This window comes from Protomyctophum bolini, assembly GCF_963924005.1.
Source record: "Protomyctophum bolini genome assembly, chromosome: 4".
Lineage (NCBI taxonomy): Eukaryota > Metazoa > Chordata > Actinopteri > Myctophiformes > Myctophidae > Protomyctophum > Protomyctophum bolini.
Genome location: NC_137865.1, coordinates 37,470,898 through 37,487,294, shown reverse-complemented (window position 1 = coordinate 37,487,294; position 16,397 = coordinate 37,470,898). Strand labels below are relative to the sequence as shown.

General features: G+C 43.0%; 1 protein-coding gene across 4 annotated transcripts in view; it reads left to right on the top strand.

The window, feature by feature from the left end:
* Positions 1-2,020: 2,020 nt before the first annotated feature.
* Positions 2,021-16,397, top strand: part of znrf1 (zinc and ring finger 1) — a 68,769-nt gene continuing 54,392 nt past the window's right edge. For 3 of the 4 annotated variants that reach the window (XR_013963919.1, XM_080761115.1, XM_080761113.1), the window contains exon 1: positions 6,329-7,597. Coding sequence is in view for 3 of the 4 variants with exons in the window: in XM_080761115.1 (XP_080617241.1) it covers positions 7,156-7,597 (442 nt within the window). In the remaining variant the exon portion in view is untranslated. Of the gene's footprint in view, positions 2,131-6,328; positions 7,598-16,397 lie in introns of those variants that run through there. The other variant, XM_080761114.1, reaches the window with a different exon arrangement.

Here is a 16,397-nt window from a genome sequence, read left to right as displayed (position 1 = left end):
AATCTTTTGTAGGCGCTAACTACACGTTTAGCTGTGTTGCTCATTCCACAAACGCCCAATCCTTACAAGCTATACATTGTTGTAAAGGTGACTATAATCAACGTTTGAAATTTAATAAAATACAATGCCAATTGGTATTATTAAAGTGGAGAAATAATGGACCAAAGTTAAGTTTCTGAACTTTGTGTGGTGAGTTTATATTGATAGATGTTTTTCATAACTTAAATTATTTATTGAATATTTCAAATGTTTTTAGAATGCACTTTAATATTGATTTGCCTAGTTGTACATATTCGTGCTATGATGATTGAGTGCCATTTCTCTCATGGAGGATTTTGGAAATAATAAATAACTAAACTGAAATTGGTTTGTTATGGAAATTACTTTCCTAACTCTTATTTTGTCTCCAGGGTATGATATTGTGAATGTTGAAACTTGAAAGCAAAGCATTGCAATATAAAACGGTTGTGTGTGTGTGTGTGTGTGTGTGTGTGTGTGTGTGTGTGTGCGTTCGTACGTGCCATGTTTGGATGATATCCAGATGTGTGTTGTTGCTGTATTTTTCTATTTTTTTCTTCATATAGTTGAGTTTGAGGCGTGGCCTGCTGTGTGTGTGTGTGTGTGTGTGTGTGTGTGTGTGTGTGTGTGTGTGTGTGTGTGTGTGTGTGCGAGCGCGCCCAAGTGTGCATGCTTAGGTAAGGGTCTTGATGTGTCTTTGACTTGCCGAATTACTGGTTTGGTACCTCTGTTGATAACTACCTGTTTACCAACAGTAAGCTGCTCTTCCATCGTACGACTTTTACCTTTAAATCGATAGCGAAAAGCAGTTAAACACTGGATTTTCACAATGCCATTTTGTCTAGTACACTCACCAAAGAATGAATGGTTTATTGATTTTTCTCTACGCCCTCGGGATCTGGAAGTGAATCATTTAATATACTGTGATGTTGGGAACTGGGAACCCTAAAGTCTACACATAATTAGAATAAAAAGGTTACGTTACTATCTTTGAAATAGGGCCACCCATTTGATTTGTTTAATGGACACTGCATTGCATTCAAACTTATGAAATATCAGTGTAGTGGTCTACTATGTGTAGTTTAGTGATTCATTCTAATTAATAATTAATTCTAATTAAATTAATGAATGAAATTATATTTATCACCATTTAATACAGATCAGTCTCATAAACTCTGAAGGATTTTGAACTTGACTGAGGCAGGGTCATGGGTCATTCAGTAATATACAAAAGACAAACAAGATATTATTTCTAATTGTTGCGTGTTGTCTGTGCCTAAGGTCTCTCCTCCCCACTCAGACTGACACACCCAGGCTGGCACACCTGCAGCAGATTCCTCTAATTCTGCTGCAGCCCTCTGCTATAAAAGCCAGCCAGCTCAGGTCTCCAATTTGAGCCACTATTTTGCATACTTTGTTTGGAGACCGTAACACTAATCAAGGAAGTTTATTACTAAAATGCCATATTTAGGCAATATGAATACAGCCATACAAAATGCAATTTCTGCTGTGGTTCCTGATTAGAACTTTAGGTGTTAATAAGGTATACTAATTGTTGTGAGCTACTATACAGAAAGAGATAAAGATACGGTAGGCCGGGGCCCTAAACATCCTATTGTCGTTACACCTCAGATGATTAGAACAGTCTCAAGTAGCGTTCTGGGCTGTTCCTTGTCTTTGGTCTTTATTATCGTCTTTTCTTCACGCTCCTTGAGTGCCAGACAAATCTTCACTGTTAACAACAGTCACCTTTCTCCCACACTCCCTGAGTGTCAGGCAAGTCTTCACTGTTAACAACAGTCACCTTTCATAGAGTATATTGATATTCTTCACGAGAGAGAGGGTATAGGTGCAGGAGTCCTTGGTGAGATATCATTGATTTAGAGCGAGTTCATCTCTCACCCCAAATTAGCACCCAATAGAATGGTGATGTTTTCTCTCTCTCTCGACTTTCTTCTGTTTGATTCCTTTGCAGTAGTTGAAGGCAATATTGGATGCATCTTGAAGTTCCCGTTCACATTGACCAACACAAAACAGGATGAGACAAGACGCGTCACGACAACTGGGTGACAACTGACTGACGACTGACTGGGTCTGGGGCAGTGAAGCATGGTCAGTTATATCATGTCTAACTCAATACTTTTATTTTATTTTTATTTAACCTTTATTTAACCAGTAAAAACACATTGAGACTGCGTCTCTTTGTGGGAACTGGCCAAGCGGCAGAATACAATTACACTTTCAAACGCTATATTGTACATGTCAAGTTTTACAACCACCATATCATGAATCTATAAACATTAAACAATACCTCCAGAAGCCTATAGAATATATACAACAATACTCCAAAATAGTACACTAACAATAACCGGGTACAAGAAGTTTTGTACACAAGTACAATTATGGAAAAAGAATCATCACTTTTTATAATGAATAATAATAACTATGATATCGAAGTCAGTCTGTGTTCCATGTTTGAGGAGAGCTTGGAGATCAAATATATGAAGGTCCAGGGGTCATATGCTATTTGGATGGAAGCAGAGCTCTCCCAGTGACAGCCAACTGTCAATCTGCGAGTTATGGCATTATTTTCCAGTTCTGACGTCCAGTTCCATTTCTGCGACATTCCTCATTGTAGACACAGGGTCTAGGTGTGTGTGTGTGTGTGTGTGTGTGTGTGTGTGTGTGTGTGTGTGTGTGTGTGTGTGTGTGTGTGTGTGTGTGTGTGTGCGCGCACCAGCCAACTGCAGTTGGTGTGTAAATTGAGCTGTTTGGGGCATTTGACCTCTGGGGTCCATGGCTACTTTCTTCTCCTGCATGTGAAGTTGTTGTTCATAGCATCAGCAAGGTAGTCCAGCTTGGATCAGATTATATGTTTCATCATAGTGGAATATTCAATTGATAACCACCCATTATCATTACATAAGCCTTTGGTGTGACGTATTATGGCCTTGGGATATAACTGTCAACTTATTGTCCTTGTGTTTTGGAGACATTAGGGCCACGTTCACAAACTTGTGCTCGAGAATTGTAAAGACAAAACAACAAAGTTGGCTAAATACTGTTCTGTCTCAGCTATGCTAGGCACTAGTCAGTCTATCTGATGAAGACGATGTTTCATGTATCCTTGAGTAGCTAAGAGGAAAAAAAACATCTGTAAAATGTTTGTTTGTATATAGCATGTCATCAATGTATCTTTTTTCGTGTGTGTGTGTGTGTGTGTGTATTCGCAGTGTCTCACTTGCAATTTAATCTTTAGTCCATCAGCCAACAGGCTTCTTTTCTTTAAAGTGGGACATTTGGTATATAGTCTTTTTCATTGGCCTAAAATATTGTCTATATAGAGCGTCCCACCCCCTTTCAGAACGACGAGTGGCCCAGGAAATGAATCCCAATGCATTTTGCCCATAGGCTTTTCTTAAAGTATTTATTTAAAGACGGTTACGCCGCGGACAAAGCCAACTCGGATCGTGTCAAATCATGACAATGAACACTATGTTTTGGGCCGATCAAATAATTTATAAGAAGAAAAACAAAACTAATAGTTTTGTCTCCTGCCTTTATTTTCTTCTTTCTAATGATTTGATCGGCCCAAAATATTGTGTTCATTGTCATGATTTGTCACGATCCGAGTTGTAACCGTCTTTAAATAAATACTTTAAGAAAAGCCTATGGGTAATCCCTATGGGGAATCCCAATGCAAAATGTATTGGGATTCATTTCCTGGGCCACTCGTCGTTCTGTAAGGGGGTGGGACTGCGACGCTCTATACCGTACATACATTCATGAATCCACTTGCTGACCGGCTGTTTTTGGTTTCTTGTGTTGTGACCCTACCATGAACTTCCTATGACAGGCAAACATGTCAAACTTTCCTCTTGCTTTAAGTAGCATGAGACATTTTTGCCTGCCATAGGATGTTAATGGTAGGATCACAAGAAACCCCTATAACAAATTGCCCAATACTTACAGCCGGTCAGCAAATGGATTCATGAATGTATATAGACAATATTTTATAATGTATAACAATATTTTAGAAATTTCCCACCCGTCCACCTCGGCTGCCGGACTATAACCAACTAAGTTCAAGACACTTATTAAATCACCAAACTCACTGATTCTGTTAGGCTACCTCATGCAGTTGGCTGTGCCAAAATGTGCCTGACTCTGCTACTTCATGCGTACATAACAGAATGACATGTTTACAACTGTTAAGGTAAGTGGCTACTGGCTAGTCTCACATACTTTGTCATACTTGGCCATATTGGGTAACAGAGGCCAAGTAAAACAAGAAGCACTACACTACAGGCTCATTTTACTTCAGTCATGCTAGTGTTAAAGGAAAACAAAAGGCGAACCAATAGCCTAATTAGACATGCACACGGATTAGACCAAGTAATCCCATGCTAAAGATGAGCCTGCAGTACAGACTGATGCCTGTGTCCCTAGCGATGACATCAGGGAACGACAGTTTTCTACCTCTGATCTGCTTTGAGGCAGGACTCCAGAGAAGAAGGGAAGATATAACCTCATTGTCAGCTCTGTAGCAGTGGCCGGCAAACTGTGTTCTTCTGGATCGGACTAGTGAAGAAACACGGGGAAGGTTGCTGTATATTAGATTAGTTGATGGGTGACTCTTCTAAAACAGATTTTGCGCTCTCATTAGAATAGAAGGTGGGTGTAAGTGCCATTCAACCGTTTCTCTAGTTTCTTTGAAAGTGTCCATGTCTCAGAGCCATAGAGTAGAATCGGCTCAACGGTCGTCTTTTTTACTTTTAGCATCTTACTAAAATGGGATGACCAGATCTTATGCATGTCATTGCAGGCTGACCAGGCCATACCCAAATACTTGTAGTCATCAACCTATATATAGTATATTATACTATATTATACTAAAGGTTCACATCTATAAAGTTCGGGCTGGTACTTGCCCCTCACACCTATACCGTATGCCACAACGCTGATCTGACCAGTATGTCTGAGTCATTGTGTCAGGATGGGGCTTTGTCAGAGTAGATCTCTGTGTCTATTTTATACAATATATGGAGATATATGTCATTATTGGTTGGATCAATGGTTCTGATATACTCACTTATATACTTTCTTTCTTCAGAATTGTATTGGGAGGATGACCCCTTGAGATGCAGCAAGTACACAGTACAAAAGACACATAGGTGCAACATAACATACAGTACAAATACACAACCAAGACATACAAGTACAGTTAGCTTGCTCCCCTTCTCCCACCCACACCCCCGGCCCTCGACTTATTTACATATAGAAATAGTGGAGAAAACAGTACTATTACCTGGAGTAAACATGTGCAAGCCATTTTAAAAGCATGAACAGGTAACAGTGAAAGCGGAATATTGTTCCAGTCAGATGGAGCTTTGTATAGTGGAATGACCTGCGTCTGGATTCAGAAAATATTCTTTTGGGAACAATAAGATAGGGATGTTGTGTATGTCTAAGTGAGTATGGGGAATGTGAATGATTTCAGAGACTGTTTCAGGTATGAAGGACAGTTGAAGTGGACGCATTTAAAAAGGAACTAAGGTGGTGCCAACTTGCGCCTTGCACACAAGTAGGCCATGCATACATGGCCTACTGTACTTGTGCGCAAGCAGAGCATACAAGTAGCCTACTGCTACTAACTAATGTCTATTACAGCTGCTGTTCTAAATTCTTTAGACCCGTTATTGACCTTATACCTACCTTGAGGCGTACCTTAGTTACGTCACCATCAACAGCCAATAAGGGACCACCATTCTTACCGACATACGTGACCTATCGGGTTTGTTTTGGTTATGTGACTGTGACTCTGAGTGATGCATGTGGCTAATTAATGGCAATTAATATAGGAAAGACTATCTAACGACTATAGCCTAAACCCTAAAAGCCTATATCAGATATATCTATCCATGAATCCATCCCCATTCCCCCTGGCTCCTGGATAAGAATAAAACAAGCGTCTTCGTGCACGATCCCGGTTCTATTTGTATTGCACGCTGAGTTTGCGCACTGGGCGCCTCCATTGTCTCGCCAGCAGCAGCAGCCAAGCGGCGGCACGGAGCGCGAGAGCGCGCCGATTTCAGAGCGCAGGGGAGCGGCGTATCAGACTGTCAGTGACCCGAGTAGTGCCGACTAGTCTCCGGGAAAGCAACCAGCGACAGACAGCAGCATCAACAACGTCGCTCGCTTGCCAAGCAAGACCGACAGACCGTCGGGTCGGACCGACCGGCGGTCAGGTCAGACAGACACACAGACAGACAGCAACAGTTGTCATGATGGCTGAGATCAGCTGAGGCAATAGAGAACAGGCTAGATAACAAGAGGAGTGAACATTGCGGCGGTGCGTGCACGGTGCCTCGGTGGATGTGCTTGTCATCCTCGCTCGCTGCTGTTGTGATTTGGGGCAGGCTGCGCGCGCGCGCGTGTGTGAGTGAGAGAGTGTGCGCGCGCGCGTGCAGTGTGTGTGTGTGTGTGTGTGTGTCCTGTCATTGGCACGGAGGAGCTACGGGGGGCACGGAAAACGTGTTGCTGCCTCAGCCTGCCTGCATGCGAGGAGTCCTGCATGTAGCATGTTATTATACAGGCGTCCGATTACCTGGAGGAGATCATTGGAATATATAGGTTAATATAACGTCGCGTTTAGTTTTTTTTAATCATTCGTTTATTTACGTCTTCGGTCCAAGAACTTGTTATTTTAGGCTAATTATCTCGAGGTTTATTTCTGGTTCAGGTGAATTGAATCGCTGCTCATGTTCCATTCGGCAGGGACTGGGAGACGACGGGCTGTTGCGTCTGCAGAGATCACCAGCCCCAGCAGCAGCTGCTGTAGTCAGACTACTTGACAAGCCTAACCCCCGGACTAGTGGAATCAGAGCAGCCCAGCCAGGCAGCAGCGCGTTGTGTCGGCGGCCGTGGCGTGGTGTTGGTGAAGAAGACCACTGCAGACAGACACACAGGCAGACAGGCGTGCCAGGAGGAAGGGAAGGGGAGGAGGAGGGTGGCGATAGCCCGTGACGGCTCTCTCGACCCTTTGCGGATCGAGCGAGCAGAGGAGGGAGCCCCTCCGCGTTTCAGCGACGAGGCGAACGAACCCCCACCCATTTTCCTCGGGGTGCGCTTTGGTGGATGGGGGGCAAGCAGAGCACGGCAGCAGGGCGGCCCCGGCCGGGCGCTTTCCCCGGCGTCTCTACGGACGACAGCGCCGTGCCACCCTCGGCCCACTTCGGCCACTACCGGCCGAGCGGCGGCACCATGGGCCTGCGGAGCCGCTCGGTCAGCTCCGTGGCCGGCATGGGCATCGAGCACCACCACCACGGCCCCGCCGTGCCCTTCGGGTTCTACAGCAGTGCCCCCCGGGGGGGAACGGACTCGGACAGAGCCGGAGCGGGGTCCGGCGGCACGAATGCCAATGTTGTTGGCCCCCACCACGGTAATAACGGCTACCAGGACAACACGGGGGGCGGAGTAGGGCACCACACGGACGGTGTCCTCTACCTGGGGTCCCGGGGGTCGCTGGCTGACACCTTACCCCTGCACATCGCACCCCGCTGGTTCAGTGGCCACAGCGGTAAGTGTGCATAATATGTCCAAACTGGCAAAACTCACACACACACACACACACACACACACACACGCACACACACACACACACACACACACACACACACACACACACGAATGCAAAACATCTGCGCACTTTCCTTTATTTGACCAACGCAGGTGCCATATTTTACTCATGCCACCCACCCAGTCAGGAGTTTCACCCTATAGCCTTTAGCCTCCTGTTTGTATATAGTGTATTATGAGAGAGAGAGGAAACAGAGGAACTTGCATTGCATGGCACAGAGCAAACCTTTATTCAAATGAAAATGAAGGGATTCTCCTATACTGTAACCTCTGTTTATTTGTGGAAATAGCTGTCTGGGTTGGGTCAGTCTGCCAACAGAAGCAGCAGCAGCAGCAGCAGAGGAGACCGTCTGTTTTGTCATTGTGTCGGATTCAGAAAAAACTAGAAAAAGTGCCCTTCTGGGCACAGGTCTCCACTAGGAGGATATGAGGTGTGTGATGTTTGGCAAAATGTTTAGGAGTAATATAAACATGTTTTTTTGTTTGTTTGTTTCTTGCAACAATTGTCTTCATTTTGTTGAGGAAATGCAGAGCCAGATCACTCATAGCATCTCTGAGGATAGAATTCTGGATGAGCAGGACATGTGCAGCATTTTGTACAAAACGGGCTACTCCTGAAAACTTTGGAAGGCAATCTTAGCTAATCAGTGTAGAATCTGAGAAATCCAACAGGCTCGTCTTGATCACATGACTACAGAGATCATGTGTACCGATTTGCGTGAGATTTGGATGAAAGACTAACATAAACAATGTGTTTTGCAGAAATCGGCCTCATGGTGGCGCTATAACCGGCAGATGTGGAGGGATGCAGGGAAAATGTTTTTCCATGGCCTAGGGAGTGCGCATACATAAGTTGTATACAGATGCAGTTATAGGTAAAAACAGGAAATGGCCTGTTATAGCGCCACCGTGAGGCTGATTTGGGAAAGAAATAGTGGCATGTCGTCCTCGGCCTAGTGGAAATGTGCGTGTATAATTTCATGGAAATTGGACACTGTGTTTGTGATTTGTTGCATTTTGTTCGAAACGGACCAATCATGTGAGCTTTGGGAAATTGTGCAGATCTGTTTTGATCACATGACTATGGAGATGGAGATAGTGTATACCGAATTGTGTGATGTATGGATAAAATGTGTACGAGTTATCTACAGAAATGTGTTTTGCCTAAATCGGCCTCATGGTGGCGCTATAACAGGTCGTTGAGGAATATTTTGGGCAGAGGTTCATCGTTGGCATCCAGGGAGTGTGTGTGCAAAGTTTGGCATGGATCGGGCCAACGGTGCCGGAGATTAGCTGATAACGGACGGACGAACGGAAGGACGGAAGGACACACACACACACACACACACACACACACACACACACACACACACACACACACACACGGACAGAGTGCAAAACATACTCTCTCCCCATGCCTTCGGCCTGGTGGAGACAACTATCTTTAGTGTCTGTGTGACATTGAGGGGCTCTGCCGCCACAACAACAACAACATGTTGTAGGGGGAGATCCCGGTCTTGACCGTCTGTGCATTAGGTCTAATTCCGTGTTGTGTGTGTGAGGTGACTCTCATAAATAAGCCTGTTGCCAAATCTGTCTGAGTCAATTAGGCTGGCGATTTGAGAGAGAGAGAGAGAGAGTGAGAGAGAGATGGGGAGGAGTGATGGAGACTGGACAGAGGACGGGAGGGAGGGAGGTATGGAAGGAGCAGAAAAGTGAGGTGAGAACCTGGGAGGGAGACGAGGAGGGTGGGGTGGTATGGAGGGATAAAGGGTTGAGTTGATGGAGCGGAGGAGAGGTTGTTCATGTGTATCATAGGCCAGTGGGGGATAGTAAATAAGTACTGTACTTAAGTACAATTTTGAGGTATTTGTACTTATTATTTCCTATTTCCAATACGTTTTACTTCTACTCCACTATACATCTCAGATCCAAATATTGTACGTTTACTGCACTACATTTATTCAACAGCTTTAGTTAGTTATTTTGTAGCGTATCTGGATTATTAAACACAGCATTACCCACTTCAGCCCTATATACATTTCGGGCATTTAAAAATAGCTGATCTACAGAGCTTGTAAGCTTTTTGAAATAAGACATTCTGCATAAAGGGTACTTTATACTTTTGGTATTGAAGTAGGCTACATTTTGATACCAACACCTTTGTACTTTTACTCAAGTAGATTTTGAATTCCAGACTTTTACATTGCAGTAAGTATTGATACTTTTACTCAAGTACGAAAATGTTAGTACTTTTCCCACCACGGTCAGGCTTACCTTATTGGTCCCACAATATACATGTTTCTGTGTGACTGAGTCTACGGCCTGGTTTACGCTTCAGGGACAACGTGGAGCCTGACACAAATACCATATTTCTGTTTGCGTGGAACTCACCGACGCATAAATCAGCCTTCAGACACCACAAATGTCCAGCAGCTATAGTGACGCTGGCCTTAGCAGACTAGACTTCTTGAAAACCGCTCTCAAAGAGCACCTACCTACGCACGGCTGCAATTAGAAACTGGCCCCTGTAAATGAAGTCTGAGCTCCCCCCACCCCTTTCTCCCCATACTGTACATGTTTTTTCCTGTTATTTATAGAAGTGTATATTTGTACGTCTCTAAATGTTCTGATTAATTGAAAATGGTGGACCCTGTTGTAAACAAGTATAATGGATCGTCCACACACACATGACACACACACACACACACACACACACACACACACACACACACGCACACGCACACGCACACGCACACACACACACAGTAACAAGAATGCAAAACTAAATGCAGAGAAACTCCTTGGGCTAAAAACGGCCATAGCCATCATCACAAATGTGATGAGGTCAGCACATTTTGGGCACATTTGGGCAATTGGCTATGGCCCAAGGAGTGCTTTTTGTGCAAAACTAATGCTTGGAATGGGTTCAGAATCATGAAAACCCCTTAGTTTGACACGTCACGTGCTACTTAAAGCATAATGAAATTTAGAACATTTTGCCATATATTGTTTGTTGATGGTACCCCACATTTCAGCAGCTGTCAAAAATTCCCCTTGGGTGGTTGAATAGAAACCAATGTGGGATATGTTAGTAGACACCTTTACAAACACATTGTTAAAGAAAGTTCTTGGTAAGAAATGTATTCCCAGATTATATTAGTATCCCCTGACTACATGACGTCACGCCGCGGTGGTAAGCCACTCACCCCAACACATCACTCTGTTTTTACTAACCACCGTGGTCACCTTATCACCTGAAACTGGAGTATTAATAGGTCTTTAAACTCCCTAGATTATTAAAACACACACACACACACACACACACACACACACACACTGAGTAGCCAGGCTCAGCGAGGTCCCTAGGCTCTCATTACCGAAGCCCCAAGCAGCTCACGGCAGGAGAATAGCAAGTCAGACGTCAACATCATCCCGGCATCCTTCCCTTTATCACCTAGCAACCCTGATGTGCTTTTGTATCGGTGGGAGGAGATGGCTCTGTGGGGACGCTGGGAACAGCTTCACACCGGTACAAGACATCCCGGGAGAATGACAGTGGACAGAGATACAGGCTTTTACAGGGGCCCACGGCCTCCAGTCTGTGGTTGAAATAACCCATTTAGACCTGAGGACCATTCTACAAATATTTTATTATAATATATTCTAAATCCTGACAAGACTGAAATACCCATGTTTCTATGTCAGTGGTTCTCTATTTCATGTCAAGGACCCTAACATATGTAATTGGCCGCCGATCCCCCAATCTGAAAATATGGTGTTCCAGGCACCCCCCCACCCAGAAGCAAAGATATGAGTTAAAAATGTTCGCTCTGAAATTGATTGATTGAAATATTTATTAACAGTTTGCAGAATTACAGTACATTTCAAGCACAACTCAATACAAAAACTGTTAACTGTGGACGACACCAGCATAAAGCATTACACTTGTTTACAACAGTGTCCACCATTTTCAATTCATCAGAACATTTAGAGACGTACAAATATACACTTCTATATAACCAAAAACAGGAAACTGTCATAAGGAGGTAAACTGGGAAAGAATATATATTCAAAGATTTGCGACACATTTTCACGATTTCTCAAAAATAGCAGATCTACAAGCTTGTAGCGCAGCACTCGGTGCCGCGCTATATGAGCTTGTAGATCTGCTATTTTCCAATAGCTAAAGTATAACATAATGCTTAAAACACCAAAAGGGGTTCCCGCCCTGAATGGGATAAAGACTGCGAAGGGCTATGTGGTAAAATAAATCCAGGTTTAACATAAACATATCAGGATGAATGTCACTGTGAAAGGTCATGTTTTTAATGGAGTGCAAGCTTGTCCATTATTATTAATGTGTACATTTTTCTACAGCACCTTCTTTGCAAGAAAGACAACATCAGAAAATATATTTTATTAAGTGATGCTGGCTTTATAATGTCTCAAGGACAACTTGACTGGCTTAACAATTAACACAGAATTGACTCAGGTCCACATTACCACTCTTCAGGTTCACATATACCACTCTTCTTGACTCAGGTCCACATATACCACTCTTCAGGTTCACATATACCACTCTTCTTGACTCAGGTCCACATATACCACTCTTCAGGTCCACATATACCACTCTTCTTGACTCAGGTCCACATATACCGCTCTTCTTGACTCAGGTCCACATATACCACTCTTCTTGACTCAGGTCCACATATACCACTCTTCTTGACTCAGGTCCACATATACCACTCTTCTTGACTCAGGTCCACATATACCACTCTTCTTGACTCAGGTCCACATATACCACTCTTCTTGACTCAGGTTCACATATACCACTCTTCTTGACTCAGGTCCACATATACCACTCTTCAGGTCCACATATACCACTCTTCTTGACTCAGGTCCACATATACCACTCTTCTTGACTCAGGTCCACATATACCACTCTTCTTGACTCAGGTCCACATATACCACTCTTCTTGACTCAGGTCCACATATACCACTCTTCTTGACTCAGGTCCACATATACCACTCTTCTTGACTCAGGTCCACATATACCACTCTTCAGGTCCACTCTTCCAAGTGCTGCCTTCTATATCTTCTTGCACTTAAAGTTAAAGCGGTTAAAATCTGGGAACCCATTGGCAAAAAAAGGGATAAACAGCCCCCATCTTCCGGTGGGGCACTTATGTTTTTGAGTGGTGCAACCACTCCAAGGAACAGCAATGTCCGTGTCCTGTGTCGTCCGCTTATGTATGTGTCGTCCGCCTATGTATGTGACGTTAATGAGCACGAATATGACTATTAGTACCAGTAGGGGCGCTGTTTGCCAGAAACAGGGAGAGAGAGAGATAGTATTAGTGCTGCACTGTTGCCTGCTAATGAGAGAGAGAGAGGAGAGGAGGGGGCTGAATGCCCCTGCCGACAGATTCAGTAGCACAGCCCCTCCTATATTCAGTATAGCGTAGCCCCTCCTATATTCAGCTATTAGTGTAGATTTTCGTCTTACACAAACATTAAATTCCCATTGACAATGAATGGAGAATTTACGTCATGTCTCTGAGCAAAGAGAAGAGCGCCCCTCACTTCACACGGGTGTGATTTCTTTTCTCCCTCTACACCAAATTTCTCTGATGAATAAAACAGATCTACCAGCTCACAGTGCGCTACATTGCGAGCTTGTAGATCTGCTATTTTCTGCAAATGTTCCCCTCGGAATAGAAATCCCAGCGCGTACAAGAGCACAGTGACCTGCTGCATTTTATTTCCTCCGAACTTAATTGCATGTTGGGGGATCCTTATTTCTGAGTTCTAGAAGATAAAATAATTCAACTTGTAACCACCAAACAACATCATATTTTAAAGCAGATTTTCAATAGTTGCTTAGCAACTAGAGCTACCATCACAGCTTCCCCAAGCATCTGTTTAGTTCGAAACAAGGTTTCCAGTGGACAGTGGACACAGGGGCTTACTGTACTTCATCAACCAGTGTGTGTTTATGGGCCTTTGAACCAGTATGGTTAACTGAAGGTGACTATTTGAGGAACAGGGATTGTGTGGGTAGGCTATTTCAATTCAAATGAGCTTTATTGGCATAAGAAAACATGTTTACATTGCCAAAGCAAGTGTAAAAACAGTTGAAAATGGGAAAAGTTAGGATATACAGTTGGAGGGGGTACAACATTGTGTAAACTATGTCACATTGTGTCATATATATTACACAGGGTATATTTTTAACAAATAGCAGCAATCTTTTGCCGGCACATGGTTACAAATAGCAGCATTTTCTCCTCGAGACTATGTAAAAAGAATCCTCAGATTTAAGATGTGTTTAAAGGTAGCAGCTCTGTCTACATGTGCAGTTCACAAATCTTGCTGCTGTGTTTGCAAATTGTTGTATTTCTCCCAGTAGGCATGGGAGTTTTATTTTGTCATTGGTCATGTTTCCAAACTCACTTTTGGTGTGTCTAATCTGTGGGAAGTATGTGTCTCTGATGTCTTGGTATAATTGTATATCTCAGTGTCTAGACTAGGAGAAACGATTGGAGCTGACTGTTGTTAAGCTCTGAAGTGGACAGATAAATTGCTGTTCTCTTGTGAAACATCCTTTGAGTCATACTCTCAAGTCAGTATAGATCTATTTAAAAGAGACACTCACACTAGTAGTGAGACCAAGGTTCATGATCGGAAGAAGTACTTTATTACAACAATGTATAAATGTAAAATGGTGCATTTATATAGTGCTTTTATCCAAAACACTTAGATTGTGCATTACATTCACCCATTCACACAATGGTACATAAATGTACATAATTAAATTCCGTGTCTTCTAAGCAACGTGCTCTGACTTATCTCTGGTTATCCTCTTAGATCAACATAGTTTCTAACAGGTAATGGGGTCACACACAGTGGCAAGAGCTTCTACTCCTTTTATTTTATTTTTGCAGCATAATACAAACGTTTCGGCAATCTAGCCTTCGTCAGTATGTCTTAGTTAATTTCCACCGCTGCTGAGGTTGGATACCAAGACCAACAAACGAGTGGTTTGAATTCACGGCTGAGGAGACACTAGAGTTTATCCGGAGATTCCGTATACGCAAAGGAAGGAACCAAAACACAGAAAGTAAAACATGGACCTTTGGTGCGTCACAGAACGGCTGCATAATTATACCAACAAAGGCGAACCCCGCCAGCAGCAGCACCCTCCATGTTTCCAGCGAACTCCCACTCATTGAAAATCACAGCAAGTCTGCCATTCCGTTCACAATCTTAGTTCAGTCCTCCTTGACAGTAATGTTAATCAATTTATTTACGTAAAGTGTTGATCAAAATGCCCCTTTCTCCTTGTCCTTGTGAATCAATAAGCCTATGGGTAAATGATGAACAGATTATTTCAGGCCATTTCTTGTGCAGGCCAACATTATCCAACTGATCGAGGGCCAGTATGAATGCTAGAATGCTGGCCTCAAAACACATACAGCCGGCGGAATTTCCCAGCCTGGTATTCCTAAATGTAACCTCAGTAAACTATGCTTAAACGGTTAAACCTAACCTTAACGGTACAACGGTGCCAAAAGCTAACTAAGGTGTCTGGACGTTCTGACAATATCTGGCTATTTTGTCAGTCATCCTATGACACTCAGGCTTGCTGATCTTTTTTTTTTTAAATATAATTTTGATCCCACGATTTTGTAACCCATTTTTCACCCCTGTGTCAATTATCTAATGTGATCCTGGGCTCTACACAGACTCCGCAAACCTGGGGAGAGCAATGGACTTGAACTCATGCATGAGTGTCCAAGTCGCTCCTTTTTCACCTGACGGGGGAGTTACACTGGTTGGACGTAGCGTGTGGAAGGAACACGTTATTCCAACCATTTCCTTTCCCCTCCATCAGGCGCCTCGGCTAGCCAGGGGGAGGCAGTTTAGAGACCAGGATTACTGCATGTTTTTTTGTGAGGGTACCTACCCTAGGCTCGCTGATCTTAAAACGAAGCACGGACCTTTGTGACTCTTGGCTCTCCCTTTTCTGTCCATATACAGTTGTATCACAGTGTTTGATTGATGGCTCCCAGGGTTTGGTGTATAAACAGATCAAATTAAAAGTGTAATGGAGAATGAGTGGAACCATTTGACTTTCCTCATAAATAATTAACAGCACTTGTTTTTATATGCTGGCAGAATCCATGCTTTCATGTATTACATGTTTTTTCCATGCAATGAAAGTGAATCAAAGATTTAAAAAAAAACACGATTCTGCATTCCCCTTTTAAGTATAGCACAGGAGAACTGATAAATAATAATAATATATTATAACTATTTTATCTATATTAATAATATATTTGGACTGACTTATATCATGGCTAGCTAGGAAGCTATACAATGCAATGTTATATGTTCAGTGCAGTGTTGTAAAGTAACTAAGTACATTTACTCAAGTACAATTTTGAGTATTTGAAATTTCCAATACTTTTACTTCTACTCCACTACTTCTGGAGTAGGCAAATATTGTACTTTTATTCAATTATTTCAATTATTTGAAAACTTTAGATACTATAGTTACTTTGTAGCCTCGGTACTCAGGCTTTTTTATTTTGAAAAGCACAATTTGAATGCGACACATTGTGAGCTAGTTCAGTGTAATTTGAGATCCATACAAGAAAAGGGACCCCAACCTCCTTTAATTGTGTGAGCCAGATGCTTGTAGTGACACTGAAGGCCTAGGGCAGAAAGTTTGTCTA